Genomic DNA, 19,275 nt, shown 5'->3' on the forward strand with positions numbered 1-19,275 from the left:
TGGGTGACTTTGAGGCTGTTAATTATAAGTGAATGAATAAGTAATTAGAATGTGGTGCAGTGATAGCAATATAATTTACTTTGTGGTTTGGCTTGGTGTGGACTTCATACAATTATACTTTGGTGAAGATGTGGGTATAGTGGATGCCATGTCCTACAGTAGAAAATATATTGTAAATTTATCTTTGTCTCAGACTCAGCATCGGCTTGGAATCTTTTAAAATCTTTTCTGGTTCATCTATCTTTTCATTAATTTGTATGGGAACTGGCTGCCTGTTCATAAAATATGATTAAATGCCATATTCTGAGTAACCTAAAGATTCTTGGATTCAGGGGAAAATATGTTTTTGTAAAGGTGTTATGTTTTCCTCTTTATCAGGAACAACATTCATCATGTTAAAGTGAAGGAAAAGAGCTCCGTATTGAACATGCTAAAACGATTGGACAAAATAAGATTTAGAGGACAGAAACGGGATGAAATACTCGACCTTGTGGAATCTCCCAATGCATCAGACAATGAATGTGGTGATGAAATTCCAACAAAATCTGCTCGATGCTCTATAAGAGATTCCGAAGAGCTGAAAGACCCTGTAAGTATTCATTTTAAAAATGGCTACTGTTTTCCTCAGTTAAGAGTTATTTGTATACAGTTGAGACACTGATTATCCTAATACAACGTGGGGCCTTATAGCCCATTTTTCTGTCAGTCTGGGTACTGAGTTGTATTTATGCTAAAAAGAAATCTTCTGAAGCAGTTTTTATGGCCCTGGCCACTTGAATTATCTTATTGCCCTGGAGATGGTGCAGAGTGAAAAATGAAGGTTCTAAGTATCAAGAATCCAACTGATGAGAGATGATTAAGGAGGTTATATTTGTGTTCTTTAGAAAATAAGTTTTCAAGGCTCTTAAGGGGCTTCATTGAGAAATATCAAGTTAATTATTACTAAGACAAATGATTCAAATTCTCTCTGACATGACTTCTAAAGTTTGGAATGATGGGTAAGGGGTAAGTCAAGTGTAGGTCGTTTTTCTGCAGAGTAATTGAACGCAAAATTTGACACTCTAGCACCATGTTTGGCATTTCCAACCATGTTTGATGTCTCTGATTTAGCCAAATTTCAGTCTATCTCAGAAACTTGACCCCTGTTCAATGTCCTATCAGTACTGAGCAAGTAGGGTTGGTGAAATGCTTTGTTTTGGATGAGACATTAAGGCAAGGCCATGTGCCTCTAAGGAGGATGGAAGAGATTAAGATGGAGCTATCTGAAATTGAGTATGGGAGCTCTCTTGGTAGGCTGGTCAACAGTCATATCAGCCATGGCTCATTTGGTAGCACTGACCTCTGAATTAGATATTCTGGATTCAAGTCCCACTCCAGGATTTGAGCACAAACATCAAGGCTGACACACAGGTGCAGTGCTGCAAAGAGGTACTTCTTTCGCACCATGTGTTAAACTGAGGCCCACACTGCCTCCCTAGATAAATGTCAAGAACCCATGACACTAGTTTGAAGAACAGCGGAGGAGTTGAATTACCACTGACCTGGCCAACATCACAACACTGATCTGATCATTGTCACGTTGCTGTTTACGGGAGTTGGCTGTGCAAATTAGCATAGCCACACTTCAAAAAGTACTTTATTGGCTGTAAAACACTTTTGAGATATCCACAGTAGTTCGCCAAATAAAGGCAAGTTTTTCAAGCCTGCCTTAACCAGCATCAACTAATGCAGATTAACTGGACATTATGTTTTGCTGTTTGTTTGTAAGGCCGTATGTAACTTGGCTTCTCTATATGAATGCATTTCAAAAGTACAATAGATAGTGGCATATAGAAACATAGAAAAACTACAGCACAAACAGGCCCTTCAGCCCCACAAGTTGTGCCGAACATATCCCTACCTTCTAGGCCTACCTATAACCCTCCATCCTATTAAGTCCCATGTACTCATCCAGGAGTCTCTTAAAAGACCCTATTGAGTTTTCCTCCACCACCACTGACGGCAGCCGATTCCACTCGCCCACCACCCTCTGTGTGAAAAACTTCCCCCTAACATTTCCCCTGTACCTACCCCCCAGCACCTTAAACCTGTGTCCTCTCGTAGCAGCCATTTCCACCCTGGGAAAAAGCCTCTCAGAGTTCACCCGATCTATGCCTCTCAACATCTTATATACCTCTATTAGGTCTCCTCTCATCCTACGTCTCTCCAAGGAGAAAAGACCAAGCTCCCTCAGCCTATCCTCATAAGGCATGCTACTCAATCCAGGCAACATCCTTGTAAATCTCCTCTGCACCCTTTCAATCTTTTCCATATCCTTCCTGTAATGAGGCGACCAGAACTGAGCACAGTACTCCAAGTGGGGTCTGACGAGGGTCTTATATAGCTGCATCATTATCCCCGCTAGACATATAGGATGACCTCAATCTTTTGGCACCAAAACTCATGCTTTTGGATATACTCAGCATCTACATATAGGTTGACCACCCCACCCCACCTCCCATTTCAGCTGCAATATTAGTGGAGAGAGAATAGAACCAACATTTTGAATCAGGGTGAAAACACACACGCTGGCGGTTCATATAATGTGTACTTGGTCTCTGTGTTGACCCCCATTTTTGGAAGGATTTTGGAGACTTTTATATGCTGCTATCAAAAGTAATTTACTGACTACACAACACCTGATATCCTAAGGATGTGAAAGATGTAATATACATGCAGAGTTGTTTGTTGTTGCACTTTATTTTGATAAATATTACATTCACGCATTCTTAACATCTTTGTCGTCAGCAGGATTCATAGTTTTGTTGAAGAAATGCATCCATTGAATTCACACTATCTCCACCTTGCTATAACATTTAAATATTAAATTATCCCCTTTTCAAATTATTTTCACATATGAACCTTATTAACCTGTAGTTTTCCATTAGGCTCCTTGTTTAAAGATTGGTGTTATATTAGCTATCTAGCTTACTTGATTCCAAATTTAGTTAGATTGACATTATGGTTTGTTCAGTGCCACTTTTCTCATAACACCACAGAGCACCTTTTGTATGTTTACTTACTTTCTCTCATGCACTTTATGATAGTTATATCAAATGCGATGGAGCTGCACGAGTCAAAATAATGGGTGTGTGCTTACCTATTCTGGCTATGCTGCAAAGGTGCTGGGAACACAGTCTCTGTGTGTGGGTTGCAAATCATACTCTGGCAAGTGGGTGAGGTCATATATTTAAAATAATTGGCAAAAAACTTAGAGGGGAGCTGAGCATTTTTTTTCACGCTTCTTCATCTCCCACTATAGGATATGGCTCCACAAAATAGGTGAGGTCTCTATTATGGAGGGTCCTTCTGTTTCAAAATGTTGCCTTTGCCATGGGTACTTTCCCCTTTTAAAAAAGTAAAGCCAGAGTTAGGATTATTTTGTAGTGTGCAAAGCCAATTTAGAACAAAGGCTAGTAAGATTGAGAATGTATCATGTGCAATTAGGAGGCATTCTCGCTTCGAAGTTTTTAGCAGCAAGCTTGCATTTCCAAATCCTTTCATGGACTCACTTCTTCTCATCTCTGCAACCTTGTCCAGCCCTACAATCCTCTCCCAGCTCTGTGCTCTCCCAACTTGGGCTTCCATTTAAATTGGCTCCTTATTTGGAACTGCCCTCATTGTGCTGCATAAGCAGTTGAATCTTGTTCAGATTTTGCTTCAGACTTAAGAGCATTTTCACAGTGATTTTCTTATTGCAATTATAGCATTTTCAGTGTTTGTTTTTTTGCAGTGTGCCAAGTTTAATTTGTAAAGTGCTCAACCATCTGGATTCACTATATATTGGCCCAGAGCTTCCAATCTGGGTCAAAATCCCTATTTCCGACTCCGATCAGACAATAAGTTACCTCCTTACCTTCCTATGATATTTTTTGTGGGCTCAACTTCCAGTGGAGGGTCATTGCCCTCAAACTGCCATATTCTGGTAAGCAGGGGGCAAATAACTGGATGAAGGGTTGAGGTAGTAGATAAGTGGGTAAGGGGGTAGTGGTGGTGGGCAATTGGATGAGGGTATAGGATTTTTTTTTTTTGCAAGGTGGGGGCATGTGGGGGAAGAATTGGTAGTCTCGTTTACCCAGGAGTTCGAACTGGTTTTAGTCATTTTACCTTTTCCTAGGTAACTATTCTAAAAAGTAAGTTGGGACCATTTGAAATCTCCAACTCCAACAGAGTTTGAGGATTCAAGCAAGGTGCTGGGGAATTGCCTATTGGGAGTCCAGCTTCCTGGACCATTTCCACATAGAGCATCAGGACTTCCGAGGGGTCCTGTAGATATAGATACCCCTGTGATATGGCCATTTAGAGATTAGAACATCTGGGCCGTTATGTCAGTTTTGTGGGAATAAATTGCAGCTCAATTTATTCACTAATTTTACAGCTAGGCAGGTTTAGGTAAAATTTTCTTGTTGAAATAATGTAAATTAAATGACGTTTGCTGAAGGGTAAGGAATGGCTTTATGACTAAAACATGCTCTGAATATTCCTCTTCCTGATCATAAATTTTCATGCCACAGTTATGATTATGACTTGACATGGGCCTGAGACAGATAAGATTGTAATAGATTCCTCAGATCTGAAGGTTCATCTAAAAACTTTCAAAAAAGAAGTCTGTGTGTGTTTAATAATTACAACAGTATCATGAGAAGTGCTTCACAATATCACTTTCTTCCCCTCCCCAGTCCCCATAAATCTTCTGAATTTAGTGAGAGAGACGAGAACCAAACTTGCAATCATGTATACCAACCAGATTATAATTTCCTCAAAAGACTAGAAGGTCCCATATTCAATTCCTTGTGTGTGACTGAGCAAATATGAATCAGGAGATTAGATGCAACTGTTGTTACGCAGGCTAGAGAGGAAAAAATTGGTCCGGATCCATCTAGAGTGTATCTGGCAACAAGTTTGCATATGTGGGTGGTAGGAGATAACTGAACTGAGGCCAGGTAAAATGACTTATTGGTATTTGCTGCCAAGCATATCTGATAAGACGCCAGAGGGCTTTTGACATTTTGTGGAACTGCATATTTCATGTTCAAAAATGAAAGAAAACTAGAGTAAATGTTACTAAATGTTTCATAACATTGCATTTCATACTTCACTGAATTTGGGCGGCACGGTAGCACAGTGGTTAGCACTGCTGCTTCACAGCTCCAGGGGGACCTGGGTTCGATTCCCAGCTCGGGTCACTGTCTGTGTGGAGTTTGCATATTCTCCTCGTGTCTGCATGGGTTTCCTCCGGGTGCTCCGGTTTCCTCCCACAGTCCAAAGATGTGCGGGTTAGGTTGATTGGCCATGCTAAAATTGCCCCTTAGTGTCCTGAGATGTGTAGGTTAGAGGGATTTAGCGGGTAAAATATGTAGGAATATGGGGGTAGGGCCTGGGTGGGATTGTGGTCAGTGCAGACTCGATGGGCCGAATGGCCTCTTCCTGCACTGTAGGGTTTCTATGATTCTATGATTTATCTGCCCCAGGATTAGTCGGTGTTATTTTGTCATGGGTTAGGACATGCAAGCAAGCCTGTCCTCCAGTTAGGTCTTGCCGTCTCCAGATGTGTGTCAGCTTGTCCTGCAAGAGAGGGGGAAGTGCATCAGCGAGTGTCATACAATTTTTTGGGTGATGTGACTTTCAAGGGTGAATTGCTGGCAGTGTGTGCAAGTTGTGAGATGTGGGTGTGCAACTTCAAGCAGTGCTAAATGAATCTTGATTGACAGCGATTGTTGCTGGGTGAATGATGGACATGTAAATTAGCGGGTAAAAAAAAGGGAGAATGCCGCTGTAGGGCCTGGGTGGGATTGTGGTCGGTGCAGACTCGATGGGCCGAATGGCCTCCTTCTGCACTGTAGGGTTCCATGATTCCATGTGCTGACTTGAGCTTTAGCTGAGGAAGTGGTACAATTGGAGGATGCATCCACTGATATTGACCACCCGTATAAGGCCATTGAACCTATTGTAGCATTGCATCCAGATCCAGAGGCTTATCTTGTGTTGGCCTCAGTGGCTGTCTGCTCCTACTGCTTTGTGAGTATGTGTCTGGAGGATTCCCTAGTCCCCAGCAATTGCTCCTCCTCCTCGTTTTCTACCACCATGGCCCCCATTTTGAAAAGCTTCGAGACCACTCTCTCCCTTGTTGTGCTATTCTTTGTTTTTGAGTTTGAAGTCATTTGCATGAATGCCAACACCTGCTGCCACAATGCACCTCCCATTTGAAGTACAGGCTATCTTTTTAGTGATTTGGTTTGATTTATTATTGTCACATGTATTAGAATACAGTGAAAATGATTGTTTCTTGCGCGCTATACAGACAAAGCATACTGTTCATAGAGAAGGAAACGAGAGAGTGCAGAATACAGTGTTACAGTCATAGCTAGCGTATAGAGAAAGATCAAGTTATTAATGCAAGGTAGGTCCATTCAAAAGTCTGAGGGCAGCAGGGAAGAAGCTGTTCTTGAGTCGCTTGGTATGTGACCTCAGACTTTTGTATCTTTTTCCTGATGGAAGACAGAATGTCCGGGGTGCGTGGGGTCCTTAATTATGCTGGCTGCTTTGCCGAGGCAGTGGGAAGTGTAGACAGAGGCTGGTTTGTGTGATTGATTGGGCAACATTCACGACCTGTTCCGGGCGGCACGGTAGCACAGTGGTTAGCACTGCTGCTTCACAGCTCCAGGGTCCCGGGTTCGATTCCCGGCTCGGGTCACTGTCTGTGTGGAGTTTGCACATTCTCCTCGTGTCTGCGTGGGTTTCCTCCGGGTGCTCCGGTTTCCTCCCACAGTCCAAAGATGTGCGGGTTAGGTTGATTGGCCAGGTTAAAAATTGCCCCTTAGAGTCCTGGGATGTGTAGGTTAGAGGGATTAGCGGGTAAAATATGTGGGGGTCGGGCCTGGGTGGGATTGTGGTCGGTGCAGACTCGATGGGCCGAATGGCCTCCTTCTGCACTGTAGGGTTTCTATGATTTCTATGATTTCTATGTTGTAGTCTTGCGATCTTGGGCAGAGCAGGCGCCATACCAAGCTGTGATACAACCAGAAAGAATGCTTTCTATGGTGCATCTGTAAAAGTTTTTGAGAGTTGTAGCTGACATGCCAAATTTCCTTAGTCTTCTGAGAACATAGAGGCGTAGGTGGGCTTTCTTAACTATAGTGTTGGCATGGGGGGACCAGGACAGGTTGTTGCTAGCACAACATAAATAAAATAACTTTTATATTATCAACATTTTGAAAGAAAAATGTAGCTTTTTGCTTACAGTACCTCCTGGTCACTGCCTATCCTGCTTCTCGAACCTCTTGGTCACTGCAGATCCTTGCTCTCCTCAATCCGTCAAGTTGAGGCCTCTCCCCCTCCCTAACTTCTGAGGTTGCAGTCTCCTCCCCATCTTTGACCCATCCTCACTTTTTTTAAGTACTTGCACTCACTACTTCCTTCTCCTGAATGCTTGCTGTGAGCAAGGGCTTGGGAGAGGAGCAATTTTGACAGTCATTATAGCAGCCCCAGCCTGGCACATCTGTACCACTGGGACTCACACTTCCACAACATTGGGACACTGGCTTCAATCTGATATGGACGTCCAGGTGAGGGAAATGGCGAGAGAGTTAGGGAGGAGGAGGAGGTGGTTCAGCGAGAGGGTGGATAGGGGAAGGCCACAACTTGGAGGTCGGGGAAGTGGGGGTGGTAAGGCCACATCTTGGGGAGCAGGGAGAAGCCGCTCCAAAATGGCAGCAATTGCTTCACATAGGAAATGCATTAGAACAAATCTCATGACGCAGAGCAGGATTACAGGCCCAATAAACATACTGTTGTTAAAATGTTGCAATGCTAAATGGGGCAGTGTTAAGAATCAAAGAACTTTTACATTGCTGAAGGAAGCTATTCGGCCCATCGCATTTGCACTGGTTCTCTGAAAGAACATTCTACTATGTCACACAACCGCCCCCTATCCCCATTACCTTGTGCATTGTTTCTTTTCAGAGAACAATCTAATTCATTTTTGAAAACCTTGATTTTACCTGCCTTCAACATCCTTTCAGGAAGTTTGTTCTGACTCCAATCACCCTCTGGGTGAAAAATGCTTTTCCCATGTCACCCGTTACCCCTTTTGCCAAATATTTTGAATCTGTGCCCTCTCATTCTTAATGCAGTCTTGAGTGGGAATGGTTTCTCACTATTTCCCTTGTTCATACTCCTCAGGATCTTGAATACCTCTATCAAATCTCCTCTCAGATTTTTTTTTCTCCAAGGAAAACCGTACCAACTTCTCCAATCTCATGACTACAGTTCTTAATCCCTGGAACTATCCTTGTGAATTTCCGCTGTACTCTCTTCAGTGTCTTCACATCATTCCACAAGTATGGTGCTTAGAACTGGACACAGTACTCAGATGTAGTCTAACTATTGTCTTATGCAATTTCAACATGACCTCCTTATTCTTGTACTGAATGCCCCTATTAATAACACCCAAGGTACTATATGTTATTAACTACTCTCAACATGTCCTGCTATCTCTAATGACCTATGTATATATACATCAAGACCCGTCTGTTCCTGCATCTCCTTTAGAGTTTCTCCTTTTACTTTACACTGTTTCTCCATATTCTTCCTGCCAAAATGAAACACTTCACACTTCTCTGGATTGAACTTCATCTGTCACTTGTCATTTTGAAGTTGAAGACTATCCTCATCACAGTTGACAATGTTTTGAATCTTCATATCATTTGCAAATTTTGAAATCATGTCTTGAGCACCACAATCTGGGTCATTAATACATATCAGGAAGAGCAAGGGTCTCAGCGCTGCCCCCGGGAAACTCCGCTACAAACCTTTCTTAATCCGACAAATAACCATTTATCACTACCTTGTTTCCTGTCGCTCTTTTATTCCCTTTCCCTTTTATTCCAAAAGCTAGAATTTTGCTCACAAATCTTTCTTGTGGTCTTTTTGAAAATCCATAAGCACCACGTCAACAGCATTGCCCTTATCAACATTCTCTGTTACCTCCTCAAAAGAACTCCAGCAAATTAATTAAACATGATTTTCCCCGAATGAATCCATGCCTTATTTATCTTGCACTTGTCTAAGTGAGTATTGATTTTGTCTTGAACCATAGTTTCCAGAGTCCTGACCACTGAAGTCAAATTGAGTGGTCTATAGTTACTGGCTTTGCCTTTTGCACTACCATATCTACAGAAGACAGACAGATTAGCACTAGTGCCTCTTCAATTTCTACTCTCAATTCCCTCAGTACCTTTAAATGCAGCTCATCCAGCCCTGGTACCGTATCAATTTTAAGTGGAGGCGGTCTTTCTAACACCACTTGCCTGTCAGTTGTGAATTCTTCTAGTGTACTAGTTACCTCCTGAGTATTATCCTCTTCCTTTGCAAAGGCAGATGCAAAGTACTTGTTTTATACCTTTGCTAGAGCTCTTGCCTCCATGTACAAGTGCCCTTTTTTTTAACCCCTGATCGGTCCTGCTGTTCTACCATCTTTTTATTATTTATATGCCTATAGAAAACCTTGGAATTCCCTTTTATGTTAGCTGCCAGATTCTTCTTGCTTTTCCTTGGTTTTCTTAATTTTTTCACTTCCCCATTGCTCCTATATTCAATCAGATTCTCTGTTGTATTTTCCTGTCATATGTGCACTTCTTCTTTTTCATCCTCCCCTCTATCTCGCTCTTGTCATCCAGGGTGCTCTGGATTTATTTCTCCTACCCTCCGCCTTCAAGGGAATATACTGTGAAATTAAAAACAAGGTCTTGCTGTATCTGGTTGAAAGTGGTTTGCTAATAGGTATATATTATTTGAAATTATATGTCTTAATTCATGTGAACACTTGCAAAAATAGATGGTGCTTTTTCTATCGCTGTTTTAAGAAAATGTATATTTTAGTTTTTGCTTGTCCTTTTCTGGTCGGAAAATTAAATATTGCCTGTTGCTTTTGTATCAGTCAATACTGACATTGGAATCTGAAGATATTAGAATAGATTTTAGTCAAAAATGCAAGCATGTTTAGAAACATAGAGGGTCATTTGGCTCTCTGAGTCTGCTCTGCTACTCAATATGATTGTGGCTGATCCTCTATTTCAATGCCATATTCCCACTCTCCTTACTCCTTAATAACATTAGAGTCTAGAAATCCATCCGTTCCTTAAATATACTCAGTAATTTGACCTCCACAGCCTTCTGCGGTAGAGAATTCCACAGGTTCGCCACCCTCTTGCGTGAAAAGGTTTCTCTTCATCTTAGCCATAAATGGCCTGTCCCCTGAGACTGACTACTTGTTCTAGACACGATGTGGAGATGCCGGCGTTGGACTGAGGGTAAGCACAATAAGAAGTCTCACAACACCAGGTTCAAGTCCAACAGGTTTATAAACCTGTTGGACTTTAACCTGATGTTGTGAGACTTCTTACTGTTCTAGACACCCCAAGCCAGGGAAACAACATCCCTGCATTCAGTCTGTCCAGCCCTGTCAGAACTTTCTGTTTGTTAGATCCCCTCTCATTCTTTTACGTTCCAGTGAACACCAGCCCAGTCAACCCACTTTCTCCTCTTATGACAATCCTGCTATCTCAGGAATCAGTCTGGTGAACCTTCGCTGCACTCCCTCTATGGCAAATATATCCACTTTTAGACCAAAGTTGCACACAATATTCCAAGTGTGATCTCACCAAGGCCTTGCACAGCTGCAGAAAGACATCCTTGCTCCTGTACTCAACTCCTCATGCAAGGAAGGCCAACATACCACTTGCTTTCCTAACCGCACCTGCACATTTGTTTTCAGTGACTGGTGTCGAAGGCCACCCAGGTATTTTTGTAAGGCAACAATTCCTAATCTATTACTGTTTAAACAATCCTCTGCCATTCTGTTTCTCGTCTGAAGTGGGTAACTTCACATTTATTCCCATTGTACTGCATCTGCCATGTGTTTTGTCTCCAAATCATCTTGAAGCCTCTTATCATCCTCTTATCATCCTCACTGCTCACATTCCCACCAAGTTTTGTGTCGTCAGCAAACTTTGGAAATATTACATTTGGTTCCCTCATTCAAATCATTGATGTATATTGCGAATATCTGGGGCCCGAGCACTGATCCTTGTGGGACCCCAATCGTTACCGTCTGTCACTTTGAAAAGAGCCCTATTTATTCCGACACTGTTTCCTGTCTGCTAACCAATTCTCAATCCATGCCAGTATATTACCCCCAATCCTGTGTGCTTTAATTTTGCACACCAACCTCTTATGAGGGACTTTATCAAAAGCTTTCTCAAAATTCAAAAACACCACATTCACAGGTTCACCCTTATCTATTCTACTAGTTATATCCTTTAAAAAAAGTCCAGTAGGTTGTCAAACATGATTTCCCTTTCATAAATCCATATTGACTTTGTCTAATCCCATTGGTATTTTCTCAGTAAGTGACCAGTTATCGCATCCTTTATAATAGACTCTAGCATTTTTCATACTAACGTTAGGCTAACTGGTCTCTAATTCATTTTTCCCCCTCCTTTTTTAAATAGTAGGGTTACATTTGCACACTCCAATCTGCCAGGACTGTTCCAGAACCTATAGAATTTTGGAAGATGACAACCAACACATGAACTATTTCCACGTAATACCCTGGGATGGGATGTAGATTATCAGGTCTTGGGGATTTATCAGCTTTCAATCCTATTGCTTTTTTTTTTACTCATCCTAATTTCCTTCAATTCCCACTTCTCACTCGAGTTTCTCTTATTGAATCTTAGTTTGTTCTAACTGATGACAGAAGCCAGAGGATGATTGTAGAGGATTGTTTTTCAAACTGGAGACCTGTGACCAGTGGTGTGCCTCAGGGATCGGTGGTGGGTCCACTGTTATTTGTCATTTATATTAATGATTTGGATGAGAATATAGGAGGCATGGTTAGTAAGTGTGCAGATGACACCAAGATTGGTGACATCGTGGACAGTGAAGAAGGTTATCTCCGATTGCAACGGAATCTTGATCAATTGGGCCAGTGGGCTCACGAATGGCAGATGGAGTTTAATTGAGATAAATGCGAGGTGATGCATTTTGGTAGATTGAACCAGGGAAGGACTTACTCAGTTAATAAGGCGTTGGTGAGAGTTACAGAACAAAGAGATCTAGGGGTACAGGTTCATAGCTCCTTGAAAGTGGAGTCACAGGTGGACAAAGTGGTGAAGAAGGCATTCAGCATGCTTGGTTTCATTGGTCAGAGCATTGAATGCAGGAGTTGGGGCGTCTTGTTGAAGTTGTACAAGACATTAGTAAGGCCAAACTTGGAATACTGTGTATAGTTCACCCTATTATAGAAAGGATATTATTAAACTAAAAAGAGTGCAGAAGAGATTTACTAGGATGCTACTGGGACTTGATGGTTTGAATTATAAGGAGAGGCTGGATAGACTGGGACTTTCTTCTCTGGAGCCTGGAAGGCTGAGGGGTGATCTTAGAGGTCTATAAAATAATGAGGGGCATAGATCAGCTAAATAGTTAATGTCTTTTCTCAAAGGTAGGGGAGTCTAAAACTAGAGGGCATAGGTTTAAGGTGAGAGGGGAGAGATACAAAAGTGGCCAGAGGAGCAATTTATTCACACACAGGGTGGCGAGTGTCTGGAACAAGCTGCCAGAGGTAATAGTAGAGGCGGATATGATTTTGTCTTTTAAAAAGCATTTTGACAATTACATGGGTCAGATAGGTAGAGAGGTATATGGGCCAAATGCGGGCAATTGGGAGTAGCTTGGGGGCTTTAAAAAAAAAAGTGCGGCATGGAAAAGTTGGGCCAAAGGGCCTGTTTCCATGCTGTAAATGTCTATGACTCTATGACTAGCGCAGTGGGAGCTTTTTGATTCTGAATGCAAAATTTGGCTTGCTTGACCATTTGCTGAGGTGATATGTATATCTTTTTAAAAAAACACTATATAATAAAATAGTGGTGGAAAACTTTGCATTGAACTGAATTTTGAAATGTGTACTCTCTTCTCTCTCTCTGATATGATTATGTTGCTAATTGTTTCTGTAGCTTCTGGATAAGTACTTCCCGGTTGAAGGTGAGGAGGAGAGCTTTTTTGCAATCTTTATATGTAACTTTTAGAAAAAATGCATCCTAGTAAATTGGCTAAGATTTCTTTGACTTTGAAGTGCTAGAGGAGGATTTGATCCATTGATTTTGGCGAGGAAAGGAAAAATATATAATAGATATGAACTATGCAAGCTAGTAAACACTCAGCAAACATCCACTAAATGACCAATAATTCAGAATTAAAAACAAAGAATGCCCCCCCCCCCAACTTTTTAAGGGCAATTATAGATGGATAATAAATACAGGCCGTGCCAGTGATGCCTACCTCTCATGAATTAATTTTTAAAAAATCATCAAAACTGAAACTATCCTTTTTAGCTCCAACTAGCTGCAGTCAAAACCACTGGTACAGAAACCTAGAACTCCACTAGGATCATAGAATCTGAAGCACAGAAGGCAGTTATTTGACCAGTTTTGCTGTGCCAGCACTTTACAAAAGAGCTGCTCAATTTATTCCCACACTTCAGCTTACTCCCACAATCCTGAAAATTAGTCCACTTCAAGACTGCCTTTTAAAAACTTTGAGGGAATCTGATCCACCGCCCTTTCAGGTTATACATTTCAGATATTAACAAACTGGTGTAAAGAAATCCATCCTCCATTTCCTGTTTAGATCCTTAACCAATTATTTTAAATCTCTAACCTACAAAATTGCCAGAGAAAATAGCCTTTTCTCTACTTTTTCTATCTAAACTCCTCAGAATTTTGAATAACTCTATTAGGTCTTCCTCTAACTTCTGTGTTCTCACTCAGCTTCTCTAAACTCTCCACATAACTGAACTGCCTTGTTCCTGGTATCATCCTGGTAAACCTCCACTGTACCCTTTCTCTCGAGCGCGCACAAATGTCCACACTGATTCAGCTGTGACCTAGGCAGTAAAGGTTCACATGACTTTGTTGCTTTTAAATGTCCCTATTTGCGAAGCCAAAGATCCCGTATGCTTTCTTAACTGCTTTATCAAATTATCCTGCCAGCTTTGAAGGAATTTGAATATGTAGCCCTCGATCCTTTTGTTTGCGTACACCCTCAAAATAGTACTATTTAAGTTGTATCATCATCTCATACACATCTGCATTAAATTCTGTATGTCTCCCCATTTCACCAATCTATGTCCTCCTGAAGTCTATTACTATCATGTTCCTATTATGTTGCCAAGTTTGGTTTTGTAAATTTGTACTCCCTATGCACAAGACCAAGTCATTTGTACCCAACAAGAAAAGTACTGATCCCAATAGTGATTCCTGGGGGACCCCAGTCAGACAGCACAAATTTACCACTCTCACTTCCTACCTCTTAGTCGCGTACAAACCAAAATTACCATAATTCCTTGCATATCATGTGCTTATATTTTCCAAGAAAGTTTGTTGCGTGGTGCTTTATCAAATGTCTTTTGAAAATCCATGTAAGACAACATCTTGAATACAACATTCATTAACCCTCTGATATTTCATTAAAGAGCACAATAGGTTCACGGTGGCACAGTGGTTAGCACTGCTGTCTCATAGCGCCAGGGATCCAGTTTCAATTCCGGCCTCGGGTCACTGTCTTACAGGAGTTTGCACATTCTCCCCGTGTCTGTGTGGGTTTCCTTCAGGTGCTCCGGTTTCCTCCCACAGTCCAAAGATGTGCAGGTTAGATTGATTGGCTATGCTAAATTGACCCTAGTATCAGGGGCTTTGCAGGGTAAATATGTGGAGTTACGGGAATAGGGCCTGTTTGGGATTGTGGTCAGTGCAGACTCGATGGGCTGAATGGCCGCCTTCTGCACTGTAGGGATTCTATGATTCTAACCTGATTTGCTGTTAACAAAATCATGATGACTGACTCTTTTTAACCCCATGCTTTTCCAAATGAGAATAAATTTTGTCCTTGATGGTCTCTGGTAGTTTTTCCAACAATGGTGTTAGGAATGAGAGGATACTGATCCGGTGAATAAGTTTCAAGCTGATATTGACTAAGTACTTGTGAATGTATTTATCCCATTTAAAATTTCAGCCTCCTCCAAATGCAAAGAAGCATTGCAAATTATTATTTCTAACATCTGAAGTATTTTAAGTAATTTCATTGAATTATATTCAGATAACGTTATTTTTAAGTGTGTGAGTTGCTTCATTGACTTTCCTTAAGGAACTCTATATCTGGGAAAGTTGTTTAGATGCTGTTAGCCAAGTCAGGCTTACAATCTCTAGACTCCCATCCAAACCTTTCTGTAATTGGGCACATTGTACTCTTTTCTGAACAGTACTTGTTAGTATTCATGAAAGCTACCACGGAGCACAGACATAATTAAGTATTTTTCATGTCTTGTCAGAACCAGTGCTAAAATTTCCCCTTTAAGTAAACCTTATGGATTTATCAGGCTTTTACAGTTTACACCCACTCAAGGTTATAAATATTTCTGGAGTTATAAATATTTCTGGAGCAGTTAGAGATCCTCTAAATTTCATCTAAGCAGACAAAAAACTGACTAATTACTGGACGGGAAACAAATCCAATCACTTTTCCCACGATCCAAAATTAAGCTTACTTTTATTCCTTCTGACACTTTGGGATATATCCATTCTGGAAATATTGCTCTACTGTTTTCTTGTGTGAATTTTGAACTGATCAGTATGTGGGATATTAGTGCCAGAGAATGGAATAATTTCTGTTTCAGCAATCAGCCCATGACTGCTGCAGCATGGTTTAATACAAAAAAAATCCCTCCCCAGCCAACACACATAGAAAAGGCACTCCAAAGTGATGTTTTTCTATTTGAACAACCAGTTATATTGAAGCTTCTCTACTAATCAGGGTCAATTTTACATTTTGAGCTCATAGGTTTTACACTGCCTCTTTACAACCAGCAGACAAAAGTATTTCAATTCCATAGGATGAATTTGAAACCAGATCCCAGATGTGAAAGCCAAAGTTGAAGCCACTGTCACCCTCAATTCTCCATTTTAAAAAAAAAGGTGAAGACCTAAGTAAGCACTGCAGCTTAAGACTCCATGTTTCAGTAGGGAATGGATAAAATTTGATTTTTTGATTTGATTTATTATTGTCACATGTATTAGCATACAGTAAAAAGTATTGTTTCTTGCACGCTGTACAGACAAAGCATATCTTTCATAGAGAAGGCAATGAGAGTGTGCAGAATGTAGTGTTATAGTCATAGCTAGGGTGTAGAGAAAGATCAACTTAATGCAAGGTAAGTCCATTCAAAAGTCTGATGGCAGCAGGGAAGAAGCTGGTCTTGTCGGTTGATACGTGACCTCAGACTTTTGTGTCTTTTTCCCGACGGAAGAAGGCGGAAGAGGGAATGTCCGGGGTGCATGAAGGCCTTAATTATGCTGGCTGCTTTGCTGAGGCAGTGGGAAGTGTAGACAGAGTTAATGGATCGGGGGCTAGTTTGCGTGATGGATTGAGCTACGTTCACGACCTTTTGTAGTTTCTTGTGGTCTTGTGCAGAAGCCATATCAAGCTGTGATACAACCAGAAATAATGCTTTCTATGGTGCATCTGTAAAAGTTGGTGAGAGTTGTAACTGACACGCCAAATTTCCTTAGTCTTCTGAGAAAGTAGAGGCATTGGCAGGCTTTCTTAACTGTGGTGTCTGTGTTGGGGGACCAGGACAGGTGGTTGGTGATCTGGACACCTAAAAACTTGACGCTCTCGACCCTTTCTACTTCATCCCTGTTGATGTAGACAGGGGCATGTTCACCTTTATGCTTCCTGAAGTCGATGACAATCTCCTTTGTTTTGTTGACATTGAGGGAGAGATTATTGTTGCTGCACCAGTTCACCAGATTCTCTGTCTCATTCCTGTACTCTGTCTTGTCATTGTTTGAGATCCGACCCACTATGGTGGTGGTGTTAGCAAACTTGAAAATCGAATTGGAGGGGTATTTGGCCACACAGTCATAGGTGTATAAGGAGTATAGCAGGGGGCTGAGAACACAGCCTTGTGGGGCACCGGTGTTGAGAATGATCGTGGAGAAGGTGTTGTTGCCTATCCTTACTGATTGTGGTCTGTGGGTTAGGAAGTTCAGGATCCAGTCGCAGAGGGAGCAGCCGAGGCCCAGGCAACGGAGATTGGAGATGAATTTCGTAGGAATAATAGTGTTGAAGGCTGAGCAATAGTCAATAAAATAGGAGTCTGACATAAGTGTCCTTGTTATCTAGGTGTTCCAGGGTTGAGTGCAGGGAGATGGCGTCTGCTGTGGACCTGTTGCAGCGGTAGGTGAACTGTAGTGGATCCAGGCAGTTCGGGAGGCTGGAATTGATTTGCGCCATCACTAGCCTTTTGCAGCACTTCATAATGATGGATGTCAGAGCCACCGGACGATTGTCATTAAGGCACGCTGCTTGGCTTTTCTTTGGTACTGGGATGATGGTTGTCTTCTTGAAGCAGATAGGGACCCCAAAATTAAGTATTGAGTAGGCCATGCAAAGCTTTAATTTAAAAACACATGGATTAATTATAGAAGGATGGCAAGACTAGATATTGTAAATGGTGAGGATGATGGACAGACAGGAAGGCTTTTTTCGCACTTTACATACAACATTAAAGAGATTATAGCAACAATTAATATAGCATAAACACAAGTAAACTGAGAGCAAGATTTGAAATAAGTGGTAATAATAGTTTTGCTATCAGACAACAACCTTTTAAGCCTGAAAATGTGGTGGAGGCAGATTCAACCAGGGGTTTTAAGGAATTGAATAAGCACCAGGAGGAAGAAATTGAAGTGTTATTGGGTAAAGATGGGCGAGTGTGACTAGCTGAGTTACTCGCAGAGCCCTGGTGCAGACATGACAAACTAAATAGCCTCCAGTGCTATAACCATTCTGATTCATCATTGCATTAATTTAAAGGAGATGGTAGCATGGTGGTAATGTCATTGGACAAGTGATCCAGATGACCAGGCGAATGTTCTGGGGACATTGGTTCAAATGCCACAATGGTGGCTGAAGGAATTTAAATTCGGGGAATAAATCTGGAATACAAAGCTAGTCTCAGTAATAGAACCATAGCAAAGTTACAGCACAGAAGGAGGCAATTCAGCCCATCTTGTCCATGCCAGCCCAAGGACACCCAGGTGCTCTTTACAATCCCACCTTTCTGCATTTGGCCCATAGACCTCTAGCTTACAGCACTTAAGGTGCAGATCCAGGTATGTTTCAAAACAGTTTGCGGTTTCTGGCTCCACTACCACTCAGGCAGCAAATTCCAGACACCCACCACCCTCTGTGTAAAAAGCTCTTCTTCTTGTCCCCTCTACACTTTCTACCACTTATCTTGAATCTATGTCTCCTGGTTCTAAAATTCTCTGCTAAGGGAAACAATCTTATCCTGTCCGCACTATCTCTGCCCCTCATAATCCTCCCTCCCTCCTCCTCCCCCCCCCCCCCCCCCCCCCCCCCCCCCCCCTTTGTTCCAAGGAAAATAACCCCAATCTATCCATCTCTCCTCATAGTTACACTTTTCTAGCCCTGGCAACATTCTTGTAAACCTCCTCTGCACTCTCACCAGAGTAATTACATCTTTCCTGTAATATGACCAGAACTGCGCACACTACTCCATTTGTGGTCTCACCAATGTTTTATACAATTCCAAGTTTATATCCTTACTTTTATATCCTACACCTCTGTTATTGAAGGAGAACATTCCATATACCTTTTTACAACCATGTATTCTTGAACTGCTGCCTTTAGGGAGCTCTTGTACATCAAGATCTCTCACTTCATCAACTCTTCTTCATATATTCCAATTTATTGTGTATTCCCTATAACTGCTTGATCTCTCTAGATGCATGACTTCACACTTCTGTGTTAAAATCCGTCTGCTCCTTTACCACCCACCCATCAACCCATCCGTTCTATTTTGGAGGTTATGGCTATCCTCTACACTATCTAATCTTTGTGTTGTTTGTAAATTTCTCAATTGTGCCACCCATGTTCAAGTCCAAATGGTTAATATATAACACAAACATTAAGGGTACCAGCATCGAGCCCTGTGGCACACAACTTGAAACAGCTTTCCATTCGTAAGGGCATCCATCGATCCTTTGTTGCCTGTTACTAAGCCGAACTTTTATCCAGTTTGCCACATTACCCTGTCTCCCGTGGGTTTTTACCTTTTTGACCAATCTGCCATGTGGGACCTTGGCAAACGCC

At 41.7% G+C, this 19,275-nt stretch overlaps 1 protein-coding gene across 1 annotated transcript in view; it reads left to right on the top strand.

Annotated features, from left to right (window-relative positions):
* gramd4a (GRAM domain containing 4a) overlaps window positions 1-19,275 on the top strand; it is a 142,376-nt gene that overhangs the window by 26,490 nt on the left and 96,611 nt on the right. The window contains exon 2 of the mRNA XM_078235525.1: window positions 379-589. Coding sequence (XP_078091651.1) covers window positions 379-589 — 211 coding nt within the window. The remainder of the gene's footprint in view (window positions 1-378; window positions 590-19,275) is intronic.

This window comes from Mustelus asterias, chromosome 19 (assembly GCF_964213995.1).
Source record: "Mustelus asterias chromosome 19, sMusAst1.hap1.1, whole genome shotgun sequence".
Classification (NCBI taxonomy): domain Eukaryota; kingdom Metazoa; phylum Chordata; class Chondrichthyes; order Carcharhiniformes; family Triakidae; genus Mustelus; species Mustelus asterias.